This window comes from Solanum verrucosum, unplaced genomic scaffold, assembly GCF_900185275.1.
Source record: "Solanum verrucosum unplaced genomic scaffold, falcon-dt-bn FXZP01000117.1, whole genome shotgun sequence".
Taxonomy (NCBI): domain Eukaryota; kingdom Viridiplantae; phylum Streptophyta; class Magnoliopsida; order Solanales; family Solanaceae; genus Solanum; species Solanum verrucosum.
The window spans coordinates 74,161-95,732 of record NW_026020014.1 but is presented as its reverse complement, the minus strand read 5'-3'; the positions used below and the strand labels follow the sequence as shown (position 1 = coordinate 95,732).

Here is a 21,572-nt window from a genome sequence, read left to right as displayed (position 1 = left end):
ATGACTTTGAATTCGATTAAAGTGGAAGATTCATCTGGAAATACAAATGACGGAACAGAGGCTTCGTCTTCGTCTTCGCAATCGAACGGTGTACATAAGGTATGTTTGCCGCCTCACCGGACGACATTTCAAAAACTCCGGCATAGATTGTCGGAGATATTTTTCCCAGATGATCCACTTCACAGGTTCAAGAACCAAACGACGTTGAGGAAATTTGTTTTGGGTTTACAGTTTTTCTTCCCTGTTTTCGAATGGGGACCTAAGTATAATCTTATGCTTTTAAGATCTGATATTATTGCCGGCATTACAATTGCTAGCCTTGCTATACCTCAAGGAATCAGTTATGCTAAACTTGCTAATTTGCCACCTATTATTGGGTTATGTAAGTTCCACTTCCATCCCTCTTTTTTTTTTTTTTTTTTTGTTGTTTTTCCCTCCAAATTTTTTTCGCCACTAAAACAATCTTTTTTTTTTTTTTTGCTTGACAAAATTATACGGTGTATATATGTCAAATGTTACATTTTATATATCTGTATCAGCATTAGATATTGAATCTCCTTTCTCTGTTTGGAATCTTTATATTAAGGCAATTGTTGCATAAAGTGGTCATGAAAAATTATCATTTGTATATAGGTAAAATATATATATATACTTTTTGTGACGATTTAAGGCAATCAATGAAAAAATTTCATTTCTTCTAACACATGGTCACTGCTAAAATTATTACTTACTATATAGTTACGTAGAGGTTTGTTATATCATTAGGATTGGTAAGGTAAGGCAAGGCCTAGCCTCTCTTGTACTTATTCATGGTAAGGATTTTATTAATAAAAGATCGCTAGACGCTCTGTGTAGTACAAATTGTTTATTTTTTTCTAAAAAAAGCATGTTAAATGTTGCTTTACTTTTGTGACAACTAATACAATTGTCACGTAAACTCGTCGTCATGAAAAGTTCTTATTATTTTCCCCTAATTACTAGGGGTGTGCATTCGGTTTTTCGGTTTGGTTTTACACTATTCGGTTTGGATTTTCGGTTTTTGGTTTTGTAAAAATGTAACCCAATCCGATCCAAAATAAATTTGGTTTGGTTTGGTTTTCCTCTATTCGGTTCGGTTTTTTTCGGTTTGGTTATTCGGTTATGTCAATAATTAATAATATATATAACCAAAGTAATAATATTTAATCCCTTAAATATACTTTCTAATATAAATCATAAGTAAAACTTAAAACACACTACTTATAAGTATACCTATTATAGATGTAATTCAAACATAAAATATAAACGTAATCATCATGAAAGGCAATAACCAAAAAAGGACAAAAGTGGTTAACTCCAACTTAATTCTAAACCTAAACATTATATATATATATATATATATATATAATTCGGTTTTTTTCGGTTTTTATTTTTAAAATCCAAAACCAAACCAAAAAACCAAACAAAGTAATTTATTAATCCAAAACCAATCCGAAAAACCAAAAAACCAATCCAAATAAAAATTCGGTTTGATTTGGTTTGGTTATTCGGTTTAATCCGAATAATGCACACCCCTACTAATTACCTCTAAAACATGTTTGCCGTTAAAACTATTATTTACTAGGTAAAAATGTCACTTTTTGTACAATTAAAACTATTATTTACTAGGTAAAAATGTCACTTTTTGTACAAATTAAATTTAAATATTTTGTGGAGAACCTACCTTTACTTTTTGTGACGACCAAAGAATTGTCACGTAAAGTAATTCCCTAATGCATGGTCGCTACTAAAACTATTACTTACTATGTACGAATGTTGAATTAAATTTTGAATATCCCTAGCGAGGAAACTTAGTTTTTGTGACGCTAAGCCGATTGTCAGGTAAAGTCGTGATGAAAAAAAATCTCATTTCTTGTATTGTGTAGTGATTAATATATGTATGATGAAACTAATAAATTTTGTGTGACACAGATTCAAGCTTTGTTCCCCCATTAATATATTCAATTTTGGGAAGTTCAAGACATTTAGCCGTTGGACCAGTATCCATAGCCTCACTTGTGATGGGAACCATGCTCAGCCAAGCAGTTACATACAGCAAAGAGCCAGCTTTGTATCTTCAACTTGCTTTCACAGCAACTCTTATTGCAGGATGCTTGCAAGCTGCAATGGGTTTTTTCAGGTATACTACAATCTTCATTAACTATTTCCATTGTCAAGAGGTCTTAAACATATATAAATACGTGAAATGTGAGGGTTGCTCAGTTGGTTGAGGCCTTCCGTCCTTCACTTGTGGTGAAGGATCGAATCGAATATCTCTCCCTCTCCCGCCAAAAAATAAATGAAAATACACACAACAAAAAAAATGAGTTTTCAAGTGTAGGTAGTATTGGTTATGTTGTTGTAAAAAAATACTTCTTCATATGAGATTTGAGTATTTAATTTAAAGGTCTAAAATATTTCTTGTTGAAAAGATAGATGGTTTTTCTTTCTTTTTCTTTTATACTTTTTCTGTCTCAATTTATATGAGTTAATTTGACTTGACACAGAGTTTAAGAAAGAAAGTCTTTTGAATTCTGTGATCTAAAATGAGTCATAGATATTTGGGTGGTTAGAAATCATTTCATTAATGGTAAAATGAGCATTTTGAAGTTAAATTGTTACTAAATATAGAAATATGTCATTTTGTTGAGACTGAATTGAAAGAAAAGTAAGTCATATAAATTGCAAATTTCTCTAGATTTTCTTTGAGATGGAAATGGACTTAACATTCGATAACTTGCAGGTTAGGATTCATCATTGATTTTCTGTCGAAGGCTACTCTACTAGGGTTCATGGCTGGTGCAGCAGTGATTGTCTCTTTGCAACAACTGAAAGGATTGCTAGGGATAGTCCACTTTACAAACAAGATGGAAATAATACCTGTTTTGACCTCGGTTTTCGAAAACAGAAATGAGGTTAGAACCCCCCTCCAATAATGCGTTGAGTCATATATCACGAGGACCCAAAAAATATGTGTATTGATTATTTTGCAACATCTGTTTGCAGTGGACTTGGCAAACAGTTGTTATGGGTGGTTGTTTCCTCATGTTTCTGCTGACTGCAAGGCAAATAGTAAGTGTTTTTTGGCTTATGTGAATGAGAAAGTTGCATCTTATTGTTCACTTCTAAAACAATGTTCTTCCATACAACAGAGTGCAAGAAATCCAAAACTTTTCTGGGTTTCCGCAGCAGCTCCATTAGTATCAGTTATTCTCTCAACTGTCATAGTTTACCTAATAAAAAATGAGACACACGCGATTCCAACTGTGAGTAATGTTACATGCTTCGTTTCTACTTCCATCCCTTTTTCAATTTAGACGCGAGCATGAGACTAAATATACTTAATTTTGTTGCGCAGATTGGACACTTGCCTAAGGGGATAAATCCACCATCAGTGAATAAGTTACATTTTGGTGGCCCTTTTATGGCTCTTGCTCTCAGAGTTGGCATTATAACTGGAATCTTAGCGCTCACAGTAAGTGAAAACGAACTACTGTCTACTGCTAACATTTTATATCGTCAAAGAAAGAAAGAAATGCATCACGGAGATTAGTGAACTGACCTATATAACCCCTGCAGGAAGGGATTGCAGTAGGAAGGACATTTGCTGCTATGGAGAACTACCAAGTTGATGGTAACAAGGAAATGATTGCTATTGGACTCATGAACATAGTTGGCTCCTGTGCTTCCTGCTTTGTCACCACAGGTACAAACTAAGCAATATTCTTCTTTTCATATTTTGCTTTCACAGATCACGGGTTTTAGTTGTCTTTAGGGTGTCAAATAGGCGAGACAAAACTTACTTGAGCTGAAATGAACTAAAATTCAATGTTGCAGGGTCATTTTCTCGATCTGCTGTAAGTTACAATGCTGGAGGAAAATCTGTTGTTTCAAATATAGTAATGGCAGCAACTGTGCTTATCACCCTGCTGTTTCTCATGCCGTTGTTCCATTACACCCCTAACGTCATCTTGGCAGCAATAATTATAACAGCAGTGATCGGGCTAATTGATTATCAAGGTGCATTCCGTTTATGGAAAGTTGACAAACTAGACTGCATCGCGTGCTTGTCTTCCTTTTTTGGTGTTCTTTTCATCTCAGTGGCTATTGGCCTACTCATAGCAGTAAGCAGCTTCTCCTCATAAATCTCAATCCCTACCTCGACGTTTCTAACTTCTCATATCTAATAATGTACTATAATTTTTGTTCATGAAAACACTTCAGGTCGGTATTTCAGTTTTCAAGATCCTATTACATGTTACAAGGCCAAATACTAATGTCCTGGGCTACATTTCGAGTACTCGTTCATTTCAAAGCCTAAGCAGATACACCACTGCTGTTAGGATTCCTTCTTTCCTTATCATAGCTGTTGAGGCTCCTTTCTACTTTGCAAATTCTACCTACCTACATGAAAGGTAAGTTTAACCTTCAAAGTTGTTGAATATTTTTTACATTAGAGTCGTATCAACCAAAAGTTAGCAACTAATACAACTACAGGACATTGAGATGGATTCGAGAAGAGGAAGACAGGATCAAAGCCAACCAAGAACCACCAATCAAATGTGTAATTCTTGACATGACAGGTTGGTTCGAAAAACAGAACATATCTTCTGTCATGTTTTCTTTCGCGAGTAATCTAACATGTCTAGTAACAAAAAATTTGGGGGTTTCTTTCTGCAGCTGTGACAGCTATAGATACTAGTGGCATTGATACAATATGTGAACTTAGAAGAATACTTGAGAAAAGATCACTTAAGGTAAAAAAATCTTTCATCTGTCAAGCTTTTGTTTTCACGGTTTCTTTCTTTTGTTGATTGTTTATGCTTTTAATTGTCTACTGTTGCAGCTTGTGCTGGCAAATCCAGTTGGAAACGTTATGGAAAAGCTGTTTAACTCGAATGCTCTTGAGGCTTTTGGGTTAGACGGATTATATCTAACAGTTTCTGAAGCTGTGGACGATATTTCGTCTTCTTGGAAACCTGAAAAGGGGCCAGCTCAACCACTAACTATATGAGATTTGTACTATGGATGGAGAGAAGAAGAAGGATTAATAAACTGAAGTTTTGGGAGGAATTGATTTGTGTTCTAAGCTCTTCTAAGAAGAGAATTTTGATGTATATTATCTTTATCTAGGATGAGAGAAAGCATATCCATGAATGCAACCCTTGTTTGTATATAATAATTTAGGAAACCACTATCTATCTTTTTTTCTGTTTTGAGAATAACAATTATTTTTACTTGTCTGGAAAAATAAGAAGAAACTAAAAACTACTATTAAATATTAATCAGCAGATTACTCTTCACTGCCCTTCATCAATGTCTAACCTAGGTGTGGCATCAAACAATTTTCAATTACAGCATCAGAAGAACATTGACTGCAAGACTTATCATGCAATTTCAGATTAAAAAGTCTTCGAATAACAAAATGCTTTATGAATGCTTAAAATCTACATATACCTTGCCAAACACTGTCGTCCCATTAGAATTTGTTACGTCATTCTAAATCTCCTCAAGTTGTACATAAAATGTCTAAGCACAGCTCTGCTTAGCATGTTTCCTGTTCTGTTCTTCGATCTTCAAAGACAATCGACATGACTTTGCTGCCAGCAAAAGAAATAAATCTCCTCTATGAAGCTTTAGATGTCAGATCAGAAGAGAGACTTGTGAGCACCATCACAGAATCAGTAAGACAATTGTTCTTGCTGTTGCACTTCAACTCACTCAAACATCTACACATTTTAATCAGGACCCTATTTAGTTTTTGTCCAGACCATATGTCATTTGAACTTCCAATAGATGCAAAAAAATCATAATATACTAGAGGCATATAGTGGTGAGTCACTCTTCTGATATGTGTGATGACTAGTTGTCAAATTAAGATTTTCTTTTTTTGACAAGTAAAGGTAATTTTATTTCATAAAAAACAGTACCAAGATGATACAGCAGATTAGTACAAACAATTAGTTACTGGAACTAGATCCCTTATATCTGGAGGAGAATTCCAGCATAGCATCAAAAAAGGCATTACACCAAATCTTAAGATGCTGAATAAATCTATTATTTTACAAAACCAATGTTTCCTCCCTACCCTTAAAGCACCTACGATTTCTTTCAAGCCATATTGTCCACACGATACAAAGGGATTTGCTCATCCATGTCTTCGTTTGCCTTATCCTCACTGACTGACCCTGCCAATCATAATTTAGATTCTCTCAGTTCAAATTGAGATTTTCTATGAACAAGCCTAACAGATAACTACAATAAAGTCGAAGGAGAACTACAACAAATGGCAGCTAATATTCTTATTCTGTTTTCTGAAGCTCACTGTTGCACCATTATGACAAATGCTAAAAATATATACACTGCTTTTGGGAAGTGGGATAAAACCCGACCTGACCCTATTCAAGCTGAAAACAGAATTATCCAGTGTTGTTAAAAGCACATGTTAATTGCTCTATGTAATTTATGCCAAACTAGCAGTATGCCAGTATCCATCAACAGCACCACTTTCTTCTACTTCGCCTCACCTCACCTCCCCTTCTTCTTTCTGCCTTTCTATCAATTAACAAGTTTATTACTGCAACTATTGCTCTAATTTATTGGCAAATCTAGTGCATCACATATTTGTACCCAAATAACAGAGAGAAGCACAAGATGTTCATAAATCATACATGCTATCTCATTTTTAGCCTATAAAATGACAAGCTACAGTCTAAGCAGTAAGCACCCATGAAAGAAGTTTCACAAAGTCTACTAATATAGTAGAAGAGATTGACAAAGATCTTCATACTCTATAGTCTGTGCAATGGAAAAGAAAAATGAGGTGTTAATAACCTCTAGTGAGATCCAATAGCTAAAGCATAGATATCTCAAGCACTTCAACTTTAGAATACAAATAAATGATCCAAAACTAAAAGAGAAACAACAGTAGTTAGCATCATAATCAAAGAAGCAGCAATAATCAGGATCCTAAAGAAAAGACAAAATAGTGTGTAGAGTTGAAAGATGCCAGAACAAACTGATAGTGTTCAGGGCAATGATATGGAGAGATGATATAATGGGAGAAAGCTTTCTCAGTCAGAAATTATTCAAAATGGAGGAAAAGGAGCTTACTTGATCGAAATTTTGAAATTGGAATTTCGCGTAATTCACGTCTTATGCACAAGTATTCACCTAACAATGCCATCACTGCAAGCCCGGTAACATTCACAACCCACCACGTTATTGAAGAAGGCCAACCTCCATAGACAATACATATTAAAAGATGGACGATGTAGAGTGTTGCTGAAAAATCTAAGCACTTCTTTGCCCTCTCAATCAGATAAAGCAAAAAGGCAGCTCTGCATATTGCAACAAAAATATTCAATTATGCATGTTGAACCAGATTTATTGGAAAGTTAGGAAGTCGTTCACAGAATATAGATTTTCTCAGCGGCAACTAGCATGCGCATAAAAAGTCAAAATGGAAGTACAAATTAGAAAGATAAAAAGTATTATTTCCATATCATTGTCCACTCCTTTTTTGGCATATTTACGGTTGCATCTCCAATTTCTTTACTTCCCAAGTGTAAGTTCTTCACCGTTTCTTTTATCTTTTCCCCAACTCTTAAGTCCACCAAACATAAGAATAGAAGATATTGTAAAACGACTCAACCAGTTAAATAATTCAACGTCAATGATCATATTAATATGATGTAAAACACTGATCCAATCTCTTTAAACTCACACTGCTGAAAACATTATTATGTATGGACAATCTCTTTAAACTCCCATTGCTACACTTATTATGTATGGAGAACCTCACCAAACATATCAATGCCCAAAAAAAGTTAAGACTGCTTTCAATCAGTAATAGAAGACACAGTCAAAGATGACAATATATGATTTTCAGCAGGGAAGTCTTCCCAATTCAGATTCTTCTTTTGTTCCAGCTTGGGTCATGGGAAGGTGGATTTATGGAGCTAAACAATCATTTCTACTTAGTTATTTTCTTAACTATGCATCTATGCCCAGCATTAAGAATATTGTCCCAACATTAATTTAGATCCAAAAAAAAAAGAAAAAAGCAAAGAACTTGCTAAAACAAAAGCTTCAACTTTATGGAGAAGACACAAAAGAAGGAAAAAAAAAGCAGAAATCTCACCCTGCAAGTGAACTGAGAATAAATGAGGCAATGACGCACCATCCAGTGACGGTGGAAGCAGTAACAGTAGCATAATCAAAGAAATATACAAGACTAATTCGAGAAACACGAGTTCCAACAAGAATTGTCATGAATATCCCCAGCGTCAAATAGTATAGACATTGAAAACACACAATCTGCGCAACAATAAGCCATGGATCCCACACTGCCGTTCCATAGAACATGACTTTTTCGATCCTCTTTCACCAATAATTCCAATTCCTCTAAAAATTGCACCGAACAAACAATCAATTGATTGAGTAAATTCAAAGCAAAGAATAATTTAACAGCACTATAATCAGAAACCCTAATTTCGGCGGAAATCTGAGAAATTGAGCTGATGGAAAGTAAGATCAAAATTCTGAATCTGAAAAAAGAGCATAACAAGGATGAGTTCGGTGGCAATCGTCTCCGGTCTCCACCTAAACTCTTTTTCTTTGTAAAAGCATCGTCACAACCACATAACATTTTGTTTTATTTTATTTTTACATTTTTAAAGTTAAAATAAATTAAATATTTAAAATTCAAATATTTGAAAAATATTATAAATGAGTAATTTTTTTCCATAATAATACAACAACATATTAAGGAGATTTGACAAATGTGAAATGTATGCATACATTATTTCTGTTTTCATAGATAAAATTCATATAATTTGAAACAAAAAAAGTGAAAAATGACACATATTTTACGGCTTCATTGGCCTATAGACTTTTCGATGTTGAAATTTTTGAACCCGAAACCCATAAGAATCACTCCATTCCGATCTCTAGAACTCCCGATATGCTCAAAATATCAAATGAACACAGTTTGAGATTTTTATAACAGTACATGGCTGTTATGCACCAAAAAAACAGCAGTTGATATTTCACTAAAAAGGCCGCAATTTCCTCATTCTTTTAATTGGAATTACGAACATGAATATTTGATTGTTAGGTCTGCAAAGCAAAAGGGTTGGTAATTGTATTAAAGACATCTAATCCAAATAAATTTATTTTGTAGAAACTTCTCCAGAATTTTGTATTGCTATTGTTGCTGTAAATAAAGAGTTGGATATATACCAACATGTGAGACCGCATAGCGCAGTGGATTAGCGCGTTTGACTTCGGATCAAAAGGTCGTGGGTTCGACTCCCACTGTGGTCGACACTTTTAGCTGATTATTGTGTTTTCCACTTTTTGTAAGGAAAGATGGTGGTATCAGCTACATTTTCATTTTTATTACTGATAACATGGCACTGATAAAGTGCTTTACATTTTGTTACAATACAATTCATTCCAAATTTCGTGCATGAAAGCTGCAACATTGACTGAACATCAAGAGATGAGCCATTTGTTTCAGCAACTTCTCCCCTGGAAATGTACACTCAAAGTCACAATACAGCTTGTTCAAATGGCAATGTCCTAATTCCGGCCTCTCTATTAATATCGCAAACAAATGAGTCAGGGACAAAAAATTAAGAAGATTATGTCATTCAGAAACAGCCAACTATGACTCCTCTTGCTTAGCAGCAGTCTTCCTCCTCCTGGTAGTTTTCTTTGCTGTTACTGTTGCCTTTACCTTTTCCTTTTCCCCAGCTTCAACTTTTTCCTTATTCTCCACTGGAACTTTTACGGAGTTTATTTGGCTCCGTAGCCGCAAAATCTCACCTTTTGCTGCTGCCATTTCATCTTCCAATTTCTTTGCTCTCTTCTCAAGACTTTCGCGTTCCTTGCCAAGTTTCATCACCAGGCTATGGGCATCTTCCAAATTTTCTTGGGCTTCTTGTGAAATTTGCTTCTGCTCAGAAACAGACTGTTGGAGAACTTCTCTCTCGTCTTCGAGGCTAGAATTACGAGAAGTAGCAAGCTCCAGCTCCTCTGCAAGTGCCAACACATTTCGGTTAATCTCGTCAAGAGATTCTGTAGCCTTTTCTAACTCGTCTTCCAGACTCTTTCGTAACTCTTTCTCTCGTGTAATTTGAGACTCCAGAAATTTTAACTCTTCTTCCAGTGTTGCAACAATGCTCTTTTCTTGTTTCAGTTCATTAGCAGCATGTTCTGCTTTCTTATAGACATCAACTAGCTCTGTCTGTAAGTTATCACGATTTTCAGAAACAGCTGCTAGTTCATCTGACATAGTGTGCATTTCTTCATTTGTTTTCTTTAGAAGCTCCCTAGTAGAGGTCAGCTCAGTAGCTAAGAGCTCTGCACCTTGTTTTGTCTCATCAATGTTCCTCTGTAATGATGTCCTTGTTTCCTCCAATTCCATCTGAAGTTTAGAAACCTCAGCTTCAAGTTTGGAGCAAAGATCCCTCGACTGCTCTAGTTGTACTGTTATATCAGAAACTTCACTTTGTGAATTCTCAAGACTTTCCTGAGTGACTTCAATCTCTTCCTTCAACTTGTTTACATTGTCCAGCTCAGCATCCATCATTCTCCTAAGGTTTTCTTTTTCTCGAGTCAGATCAGCAATTAGCACTTCATTTTTACTTGCTTCACTTAAGGCAGTGCCGAGTTGTTCCTCAAGCTGGTGTAGTCTCTTCTCTTGTTCCCCCAACAGCTTCGCATCTGAAGCCACCTTCTCATCAGAATTGGACTTGAATTCACTGTATTCCTTTTGAGTAGCATGAAGCTCTTTTTTAGATTCATCTCTCTCAAGGAGCAAAGAATTTAATTGCACATTCAGGTTGTCTTCTGATACACATTTCAACTCCAGTTCTCTCTCTCTTTTCTGGATTTCATCTTTAAGTTCTTCGATTTCTGAAGTCAAATTCATCAGCTGATCCTGGGATTGCTGATACATAGAGCTCAAACTATTTACCTCCGATTCTTTTTCAGTTAGTTTAGAGGTGCTACTCCGAAGACTCACCTCTTTATCTTTGATCTCTGTAGTGAGCAAAGTAATCTTTTCTTCAAGAACTTGTATCAAATCAAGCTTCTCTTTAAGCTCTTCCTGCAATTTCTTCTTATCCTCCTTCGTATGCATGAGGTCATTTTGAAGGTCCTTGATCTCAAATTTGAGCCCTTCAGCAATTTTTTTTTTGTTTTGCAGCTCCTGACCAAGACTTATTACTGCAGTCTTCGCCGATTTAAACTGATTAACCAGAGCTTGCCGCTCTTCACCTTCTCGCCTAATTAGCTTATTTCGATCTTCCCTTTCGTTCAGCAATTCAGACTCAAGTTGCTTCTTCATTGAAACAAATGCATCTTCCTTGTCCTTCAGCTTATTTTTCATCTGAGTACACGAAAGCAGATCTTAATTAGTAAAAGCAACCCAAGAAACTAAAACTAAGTCTTTCTGCCTATAATCTTACAATTTGAAATGAACTTTAAGCTAATAGTCTAAGCATGTAAAGATCACTTGCAGGTGTTTTATGTTTAAATTGTTTGAAACAAATTCAGGCCAAATGGTGACTAATTCAGACAAGCTTGCACCCGCACCCGCACCCCCACCCCACCTTAAAATAACTATATTCTGCAGTCTCTACTGAGAAAAACGTTGCTAAAAATATATTGTACTAAGAAATGTCTCTAATAAAAATGTTGCTAAGAATATTTTGTACCTTTAGGTGCAACAATTGCATCATGCAATAGATAAGCAATGTCGGTAAGATTACAACTGACAAAAGATATAGAGAGCTTACAGATTCAATGGTTGCATCTGAAACTGCCTTCTCATTTCGAGCCAAGGCATAAAGAGAACCAAGCACGCCTGAACCAACAACACCAAGTCCATTAAGTAGAGAAACGAAGGGAATCCCTGCACTTCCTTGGATTGTTTGCTGGTTACAAGAAAGTATTGACTGAGAGCATATAAAGCTGAGGAGAATGTAGAAATGCAAGTATACCAGAATTTATTGTCTCAATCATTTTTCAAGGAAATACTAGGTATAAATTCAGACCTCTGTTTCCTCTTTCTGCGGCTGCCCTTGAGAATCTGTATAGTATGAGAGCAGAGTTAGTCACACTGGGAAAGGTTTCAGAGGTTATAGGGGTATAAACTCTTCACTAATCTAAGTACTAACTAGTTCGCAGTATCTGGAAAAACCTTTCAGATATTGACCACAATCACAAATAACAAAATGTAAGTCATTCCAGTTAATCATCAGGAAAATTATGCTATTTATTACTAGTCATTTACCAGAACAACAAAATACAAAGCAAAAGAGATAAAATGCACTCACTTCTGATAAATAAGCCCAGTAGTGAATAACTATGGAAAGAAGCAATGTTATCTCTGTCTCTGATATGAATATGTACTTCCTTATGCTACGTTTACATCTCCTCACCGCAACATTCAGAAGCATTTTCTTATGCTACATTACCATCTCCTCACTGCAACATTTAGAAGTGTATACTTTCACCATGACAGCCAAGGTGAAAAACGTTATCACACACAGGACCCCACTCTTCTTATCCAGATGCAGTTAACTTGCACTCTCATCCTCCCTTTTTTCCTTCCTTTCTCTCTCTCTCGTGAAATAGCAATCAGGATCGAGTGAAACAATAAGAAGAGTACTGACAAAAGAATGATGGAATAGACTCATAGATTCATAAGCGGGGAAAAGTTTCTAAGAAAATTAGAAACAGAATTTATTGGCAGGGACATCATTGATAATCTCAGTACTCTTAGATTTAACTAGAAGCAATTATTAATGGCTTTTTTTGAACTGTAAGCATTAATTTGCACATGAAGGAAGAAAAAAATTGGACAGCAAGCACTTGTGCCTCCCAGAAGTAATCTTATTAATAAAGGGGAAAACGGGAGATATCTAATCCAAATCTGAAAGGAAAATGCTATTTAGGAAACAAGTGTAATGACTATATACTATTTAGAATGCCTAAACTTGGACACTTAGGTTAGGAAACCATTGTCGATTCCAGAATATCTTAAACAACATTCTTCTCAAATACCTTTCAGAGGCAAGATAATATATTGGGCATAACCCTTAAGTCTGTCAACTGTTGACGTACTTTAGTTCCAGTGATAATAATAAGTTCAAAACCTCACATGACTCGAACTGAAAACTGCTGTTTTTCAGCCAATGAAACAAGAAAATAAGCACTTGAAATTACTGCAACCATTTTAAGTGCCAAATCAGCAGACTACCATACCTTAGATCTACCTAAGAATCGCCCAAGACTATATATCGGGGACAACCCTTAAATTTGCCAACTGTTAACATACATTAGTTCCAGCAATAAGAAGTTCAAAACCTAACATGACTCTTAACTGAAAACTGCTGTTTTTCAGCCAAGAAAATAAGCACTTGAAACAAATGCAACCATTTTAAGTGACAAATCAGCAGCAGACTACCATACATTAGATCTACCTAAAGAATCGCCAAATTTTGTTATCATTAATTTGAAGCATCTCAACTGACAGAAAAAAGAATAAATGGCAATGAAGGTAAATCCCTAAAATTAATAATATATTGTTAACTACAGTGAATTACTTCAAGAAAGTCGTATTGGTTACCATGAAGTCACTGAAATGGACCTAGCTTTCATCATATTCATGGATTCTACAGACTAAACACATGGCAACTAAAAGAAAGTAAGAACCCTTTGCTAAATCATCTTGTCATTAATTTGAAACATCACGGATAGAAAAAGAGTAAATGACAACAAAGGTAAATCCCTAAAATAAGAATCCATTGCTAACTATAGTGCAATAGTTGAAGAAATTCGTACTGCTTAACATTTAAACCGACACAGCCTTAATCATATTCATCCATTCTATTAACTAAACACATTTTGACTTAAAAGAAACGGAGAACACCTTCGCTAAATCATCTTGTCATTAATTCGAAACATCACAGATAGAAAAAGAGTAAATGACAACAAAGGTAAATCCCTAAAATAAGAATCCATTGTTAACTATAGTGCAATAGTTGAAGAAATTCGTACTGCTTAACATTTAAGCCACTTAAATGGACCTAGCCTTAATCATAATCATCGATTCTATTAACTAAACACATTTTGACTTGAAAGAAATGGAGAACACCTTTGCTATATTATCTTGTCATTAATTTGAACTGTCATGAAGGTAAATCCTTAAATAAGAATCTATTGCTAACTACCGTGAATTAATTCAAGAAATTCGTACTGCTTAACATTTAAGCCATACCTAGCTTTTATCATATTCAATGGATTCTATTAACTAAACACATTGTGCCTTTGCTAAAAAATATTTTGTCATTAACTCGAACCCTATAAATCACAATGCAATTACTTCAAGAAATTCATTGATTCTACCAATTTAATAACACATTACTACTTAAAGAAACGGAGAACTCTTTTGATTCTTTCAACTCAAAGCAAAGGGGCAAGAATGATTAACCTGTTGACAAGCCTTCGAGAGCTCTTGCCCTCAAATTGAGAAGTGGAAGAACTGAGAAACCCACAAAAAGAACCGTTCTTCTGTTGCAGAAATCACTTTCCTTTTGATTTTCCGAGTGCAAACTTGCCATAACCGGCCTCTTCTTTCTACATCTTTGGGCATTTATTGGGCAAGAAAGCAAAGGTGTAAATTGGGAAGAACATAATGAAGTAGATGAAGCAGAAAATGGAGAATGAGGAAAACAAGAAGTTGCCATTATTAAGTTAGTAGATTTCTCTTGATTTCAACTCACAAAAAGTGATAAAAAGAAACAGATTTTCAGAGGCCAGTGATTGCTCTTATATGTTAGTACTAAAATTAAAAATTTTGAGGACCAGATTACCCTTGCTTCTAATTGTCCCAACTCCTTCTACTTCGGGAGATTTCAGTATTTTAAACTCTTTGTACTCCCTCCAAATTTAGATTTATAATTATGCATAATCAGATAAAAATTTACAATTTGGGGTAGGTAAAATTCGGGTAGAGATTATAAGATGGAATTGAATTTACTAATAATGCGAAAATTTAGGTCAAATATATTTCCATCGTAAAGATGAGCTATGGGATTAATTGAGTGGGTAGATTTTGGGTACAAATGGATTTTAATTATTTTTTAAAGAAAAAAAAATAGAGAAATGTGATGATTTTTATTGATTTCAATCAAGTATTCGATATTCATATTGAGAGTAGAGCTATCAAAAACGGTCATCCCAGCTCCACTGGGCCCAAGCCTCGAGTGCCAAGCAATTTGAAGGGCTAGGGTGGGCTGGCCCTTCATTTGGTAGGGCTTGAAAATGCTCAACCCAACCCAACCCTAGAAGGGCCGAGGGCTAGGGCGGGCTAGCCCTTCTGTTTTTCTTTTTAAATTTTTTTTCTTTTCAAACTTATAATTCTATAACATCAAAAAATGAAAAGATTTTCAAATCAAATATGACAAACAATGATGCTGTTTCAATAATACTAACAAAAATCTAGTGTAATTAGCATGTATCTCGCATACTGGATATACGAGTGAGATAAGAGAGTGACAAGCAAGATAGGAGGGAGCCGAGGGCGCGAGATTTGTATATGTATCCTAGACACATGCAAATCTACTTGGATAGAGTGTATCTAGAACAAATTAACCCAATTTTGAGTCCATGTATTTCGAGATACTATCTGGGTACGAAGATTTATAATATTACAACCTAGCGTGTATTCAAATAATTAGATTATATACTAGTGAGATTATTGTAAATTACTCTTAAATAAAAAGTTTTGGCCCATGGGCCAACCCCGTCCTAGCCCCGATCAAGCCTCAAGGGCCAAGGGTTTATATGGGTCGAACTTATAAGCCCTAATTTTAAACGGGCTTGAAAAATCTTATCTCAACCCTACCCCAATAACGGGTAGGGTTGGGCCGGCCCCATGGGCTAAACCCATTTTGACAGCTCTAATTGAGAGTAATTAATTAAATTTAGATTTTCTTCGGCTAGATAGTTTTGCATTTTTTTGGTTGGGTAAAATGTTCACTAGTAAACGTGACTTTATAGCCCTATTAGGTTTCATGGCTAAAAGATACTTATTACTCCACTACAATTTTTATAGATTAGATGCTAGATGTATGATATCACTCGCATAATAATATAGTGATTTGAATTTCGAGAGTCAAATAATATACTCCCTCCGTCCCATTTTATGTGGCAACATTTCCTTTTTGGTCAGTCCCAAAAAGAATGTCACATTTCCTTATATGGAAAGTATTTGAATGTACAATTCCTTTTTTACCTTTATTGGTCCCACTTAATCTTAAAATAATACTCCAATACATTTATGAGGAGAGAGAAAAGTGAGTCTACTTTTTAAAGGGCAATTTGGTAAACATTTCAAAGTCTTCATTTATTTCTTAAACTCCGTGCCCGGTCAAATGTTGCCACATAAAATGGGACGGAGAGAGTATATTTTTTAATGGTAATATTTAGTGCATATTTTCTCCTAGACTATAATAGAGCTATATGCTAATTAGGGCTAAAATTTAGAAAGCATAATGTCATACATAATTTTACATTCAATCCACGTAATGAAGACCATGTGTCATTTTGATGAATATATGCCAAATGACAGTGGGAGCACCTTTATCCATAACCTTATCATTTTTTCCTCTTTCGAATCTAAGCCATTTTCGACATGAGCCTAAATAATCAAATGCATGATAATGTCGTTGTCGACATTTAATAAGTAGTTTTGATTATATAATTTGAAGTTAAAAATTGAAATATAAAAATTAAGTATGTTTTTAATATTTAATGTGTTTGAAAGATACATTTTAATTTAAAAAATATTTGATTTTTTGTGAGGAAAAATCAAATGTAATTTCTCCAATCAACTATCTGAACCAGTTTTTGAAAATTTGAATTATTATTTTTAAAGATAAATTCTTAAAATTTGATTCAAAATTTTTAGTCCAATAAATTTTTAAAATCTAATTCAATATATATCCGCCTAATTCTCTCGTGAGATCACATGATTCACATATGTAGTAGATATACCTTTAATTGTTTAACTTGTAAAAATTGTGACAAACTAAAATCATCTTAAGTACTCTAATTTATATTCATCCTTTTTAATCAAATGGTCCCTTAGGTTTGGAGTAATTTTGTTGTACAAATTAAGCACTTCTAGATCAACTGACAATACTCGATCTAAAATGGCTCACTTAAAAGAAGTAACAAAAATACCATATGTGTTCCACACCATTAAGTCTCAAATGAGTTTTTCTTATTAAAAAATAAATTAAAAAAATTTAAGCGATTCCCTATTTTTCCGTTTTATTTTTTTTTAGAGCTGAAATTGGACAACAAAAAGATTAAATTAAATTGGGTAAGAAAACATCTTTATTGAGGTCATTTATGTTGGCGTTTACTTGATCTTAATTGGAATTTTTTTAAGGTACAACAAAATATTTATTATAATTGATTTTTATTTTTTTTCTTAAAAAGAAAAATAGTCCTATTTCTCCGAGGAAAATGTTTTGAACTTGGTTCTTAGGGTTAAAAAACTTTGTTCTAACTTCTTTATTACAACTAGTGTATATTGTCATCTCCTTCCGTATATATGAATGTACCTATTTCAATTTAAACAAACAATGTTATAAATCCCTAATTTATCGTCATGCAACGATAGGAAATCCTTTTTTTAGAGAGCCAATGCCTTAAGACAGACCCTAATAGCAGTTGTCGCCTACTTCACTGAGTTGTGGTTCTAAAAAGAAGTTTATTAATTACTTTGCTAGCTCCTGCACAATACCGTTGACTATCAATGGCCTTTATATGTTGCATTCAATGAAAGGATTCAAGCAATTAAAAAAGTACTTAATAGACATAACAAACCAAGTTTTCATACAAACTGAACGGAATTGGAAATAAACGAGAAGAACATATATTGATCAACTGCAAAAATTAAACATGCATGCAGTGACCCTTTTAGGCAGACTAGATGTTCTTCTTCTTAACTAACATTACATAACTTAAATTAACATTAAAAAAAAAAAGAAAAAAAAAAGGACATGAATGTCTATAAGCTGATCAACGGCTATCCCCAATATAATGTAAAACTCCACTTTCACTTCCGAGCTCTCATCATTCTTCCTTGCACCGGCACCCGCTGTTCAAAGTAAGGCACCACATCATTAGATCTACATTCGGAGCTACAAAACTCCGTATCTCTGCTCAACTACAAACATATAGTATTTATTATTATGATTCAATATATAAATTTATATGCATGTATATATATATTGCCTGTGGAAGAAGATTTCTTCATGCTCTAGGCTCTTTTTGCAGATTTTGCATCTCCGTATTTCGCGCTGCAAATATTTTTCCTTATATCCCAGCAAATGCACATGATTTTGTTGTTCTGCTCTTTGACGAAGAGTATTACAAAGAGTTTCAACATCCTCCTGAAACTCCAACTCACAGTCCATGTACCTGTATTTATATAATATATTCAGAGTATCAGAAAGAGATCGAGATATATAGTATTAAAATAGACAGATATCCAGTAAATTTCTACCGATGAATAACTCGGTATCTAGGAGAATGAATCACAAGGCGAGTGTAGTTCTCAGAATTTTGAACATCTTCAAGTGAAATGTAGGCGGCATGACCATGATTGACGCACTTAGCAAAGGGAGTCAAACTCATAGTTGGTAAGGGTTTGGAGGAAGCCAAAAGACAAGGTTGCAGAGAGTTAATAAAACCATGAGTCAAGCTTGTAGTAGCAGCAACTTCTTTCTCAATTACGACACGTGATCGTGCCCTAAACCCATCTAGAATTTCTTTTCTCCCCACATTCACTGTAGTATCAATGAACCTTTTTATAGTTTCTGCCTTTTGCTCAGCTGAATTTTCCATGAAGATGTATGAGAGTCCAACCTTAGACCATCTGTCACACAAAATTCATATATACAAGTTTTATTATCATCATGATTATACATACATATAAACAATCCATGAGAAGGGGTAACACAACAAAAATGCAACCAAAAGAAGAAAAAAACATGAGTTTATGATGTGTTTGGTACGAAAAAAAATTGTTTTCCACTGATTTTCTTAATGTGGATCTTTTGTTTGGTACGCGAAACCCTATGAATGTAGAGGGTGGAAGGTAAGGTGTGGGGTAATGGAGATGGAAGCTACGGGGGTGGGGCGGGGGGTGCTCAAGGGTGAAGGTAGTGTGTAGGGTGGTGGGGATGAGAGCTATGGGGTGGGATGGTGGAGACGGGATGGCAGGTAGGAAAAAGATGATATACGTCAGTTATGAAGATTTGTTTTATTAGTAGAGAAGTTATTTTTTTCACCTTAAAAAAAATTGTTTTTCTAAAAAAGAAAATGTTTATCAAAAAATTTGAGTAACGAAAAATTGAAAAATATTTTCATTTGTATCTAACACACCCTTAAAATTCTATATACCAAAACAAAAAGATTCACTGAATTGTAACAAGTTTGCTTCAGTTACAAAATTGAAAAGATAAGAAAAAAGAGAGAGATCAAATAACACTAATTAAAGCTCGAGAAGTACTTGTGCTGTTGTGCACATCAAAGCACAAAAGATTTGGTTTGCAAAACGTAAAATAAAGACATAAAAAACTTTGAAAACATATATTAAAAAAATGATTTAGCTACAAAATCAATTGCCCGTAGCATAACATGATCTTTTGATAAAACCTTGTTATTAATGATAGATTTTTATTGTTTGGCTACTTAAAAAAACATCCATTTTCATGTGTGTGAATCAAGAAAATTTGGCTACTAATTAATTTATATTTTTTTTTTGTAGAAAATTACCAGGCAGACTTGGAATAAACTTGGACTTCACAAAAGTAGAACCATGGAAGTCTGAAAGTTCCCTGCAAGAATGTTTTTTAGCACTAACATTCTTTTAGTAAGAAAATGTAAAAAAATAAATGCAGCTTTCAACGTAAGTTTGTATTAATTAAAAAGAATACTACTAATAAACAACTTGAATGAATGAAAAACTGGAAGCCATACCAAAAGGTGAGTTGATTGTTCATCATTTTTTGAGAAAAAGAGAGAGTTTTATATTAGTAAAATAAATAGCTCTCTTTTTTGCTACGTGCCTAATGAGCAATATTGCCTTGGGTTAGCACCTTAATAAATACTAAACACACTCACAAAACAACAGAAAACTACTCATTACAAATTCACAGAATACACCTGTCATTTGGAAGCTAGCTATACATCAAAAATAATGAGGTAAAAAAAAAGGAATATTTTATCAAAAAAGAAGATATTATTTTATTTTTTTTAAAAAAACATCTATTTCTCCATAAATTCATATATAACACGAGTAACAAGTAATTGTTACTGAACTATGTCACGCTTTTGAATGTATATAACATTTTAATGACGTTGAGTGCATATAACATTTTAATGACGATAAATTGTTATTTTTCGTTTTTTTTTTTTGAAAAATTAGTTTCAGTATTTAAATATAAAAAATCAAATGAATTTACATTGGATGAAAATTGAATTACTATTAACAAAATGCATTATTTGTCGAGATTGGGTGAATACTTTTATTCTTTTATTTTTTTTTAAAAAAAGGTAAGCATGATTTGTGCAATTAGTCACACGTATGTTACATCAAATGTGTTGTTACTTGAAGAAAACAAAATCAGTTGGTTGAGAAAGGTTTCAAAATTTGCTCAGAAACACCCGTTTTTAACCTCATTAGTTGATTCTCTTTTGTTATTTTATTACCTAGGAACTATCGACCGTTTCAAGTTTAAAATATCATCTGACTTAAAAATTATGAAAGCAGAACATTTTTTATAAATAACAAATATCTAGCTATTTTCTTTGTTTATGATGATCAATATTATGGACAATTATAACTATATGAGTTTTTAGTTTGATAATTTATGTAGTTATTAGTTAGTATGGCGTAATTAATTAAAAAAGATAGCCAACAATCATTCACGACGTTATATCAATGATTTAAAATTTTAAAGCGGGAAGAAAACCTAGGTACTATTGTTTCCTTTAATTACTCACGACCTTTAATAGTTAGATTAATTCGTTAAGTGACTAATTTAGAATTCGCCGTAATTATAGCAATGAATAATTTTATAGTTACAATGTCGACGATTAATTTACGTCGTAATTATTATATCGATTGTTCAAATTGTTATGTCAATGATCATTTTATGATGTTATAGTGCCAATGATCATTTTATGTCAACAGTTATTTGCGTCGTTATGTCAATAATTTGAAAATCTGATCGAATTGGAAGAAAACCTAGTTATTATAGTTTTCTTTAATTATTAACGATCTTTTAACTGTTAAGCCTAGTTGTTATTATTATTATTATTTCATTTAATTACTAATGACCTTTAACTATTAGATTAGTTGGTAAAGTGACTAATTAAGAACTCATGGTAATTGTGTCAACGATCATCTTTTATCGTTGCAATGTCAACGATCAATTTACAGTGTTACTATGTTAATG

The 21,572-nt window shown here is 33.8% G+C and overlaps 4 protein-coding genes, 1 long non-coding RNA gene and 1 other non-coding gene across 6 annotated transcripts; 3 read left to right on the top strand and 3 right to left on the bottom strand.

Annotated features, from left to right (window-relative positions):
* LOC125820551 (probable sulfate transporter 3.4) lies at nt 1-5,206 on the top strand. The gene is made up of 12 exons (XM_049499952.1): nt 1-382; nt 1,951-2,158; nt 2,762-2,933; nt 3,025-3,090; nt 3,171-3,284; nt 3,377-3,493; nt 3,598-3,724; nt 3,856-4,142; nt 4,243-4,433; nt 4,516-4,601; nt 4,699-4,775; nt 4,865-5,206. Exons 1-12 carry the CDS (start codon nt 1-3, stop codon nt 5,030-5,032), a joined length of 1,995 nt encoding a protein of 664 aa, XP_049355909.1. The 3' UTR covers nt 5,033-5,206.
* On the bottom strand, nt 5,205-8,672 carry LOC125820579 (uncharacterized). The gene is made up of 4 exons (XM_049499983.1): nt 8,162-8,672; nt 7,132-7,358; nt 6,107-6,206; nt 5,205-5,747 (listed from the first exon to the last, which is right to left on the bottom strand). The coding sequence occupies exons 1-3, from the start codon at nt 8,383-8,385 to the stop codon at nt 6,130-6,132; spliced, it is 528 nt and encodes a 175-aa protein (XP_049355940.1). The 5' UTR covers nt 8,386-8,672; the 3' UTR covers nt 5,205-5,747; nt 6,107-6,129.
* A 599-nt stretch (nt 8,673-9,271) lies between these two features.
* Nucleotides 9,272-9,345, top strand: TRNAR-UCG (transfer RNA arginine (anticodon UCG)). The gene has a single exon. It is a non-coding gene; the product is annotated as a tRNA-Arg (tRNA).
* Nucleotides 9,346-9,399: 54 nt separating this feature from the next.
* Nucleotides 9,400-14,816, bottom strand: LOC125820692 (MAR-binding filament-like protein 1). Its single transcript, XM_049500112.1, has 4 exons — nt 14,525-14,816; nt 12,084-12,118; nt 11,826-11,963; nt 9,400-11,416 (listed from the first exon to the last, which is right to left on the bottom strand). Exons 1-4 carry the CDS (start codon nt 14,778-14,780, stop codon nt 9,689-9,691), a joined length of 2,157 nt encoding a protein of 718 aa, XP_049356069.1. The 5' UTR covers nt 14,781-14,816; the 3' UTR covers nt 9,400-9,688.
* On the top strand, nt 13,461-14,158 carry LOC125820693 (uncharacterized). The gene is made up of 3 exons (XR_007442545.1): nt 13,461-13,591; nt 13,648-13,814; nt 14,031-14,158. It is a non-coding gene; the product is annotated as an uncharacterized LOC125820693 (long non-coding RNA).
* A 3,347-nt stretch (nt 14,817-18,163) lies between the features above and the next one.
* Nucleotides 18,164-18,954, bottom strand: LOC125820816 (uncharacterized). Its single transcript, XM_049500254.1, has 3 exons — nt 18,614-18,954; nt 18,343-18,528; nt 18,164-18,266 (listed from the first exon to the last, which is right to left on the bottom strand). The coding sequence occupies exons 1-3, from the start codon at nt 18,952-18,954 to the stop codon at nt 18,164-18,166; spliced, it is 630 nt and encodes a 209-aa protein (XP_049356211.1).
* Between the last annotated feature and the right edge of the window lie 2,618 nt (nt 18,955-21,572).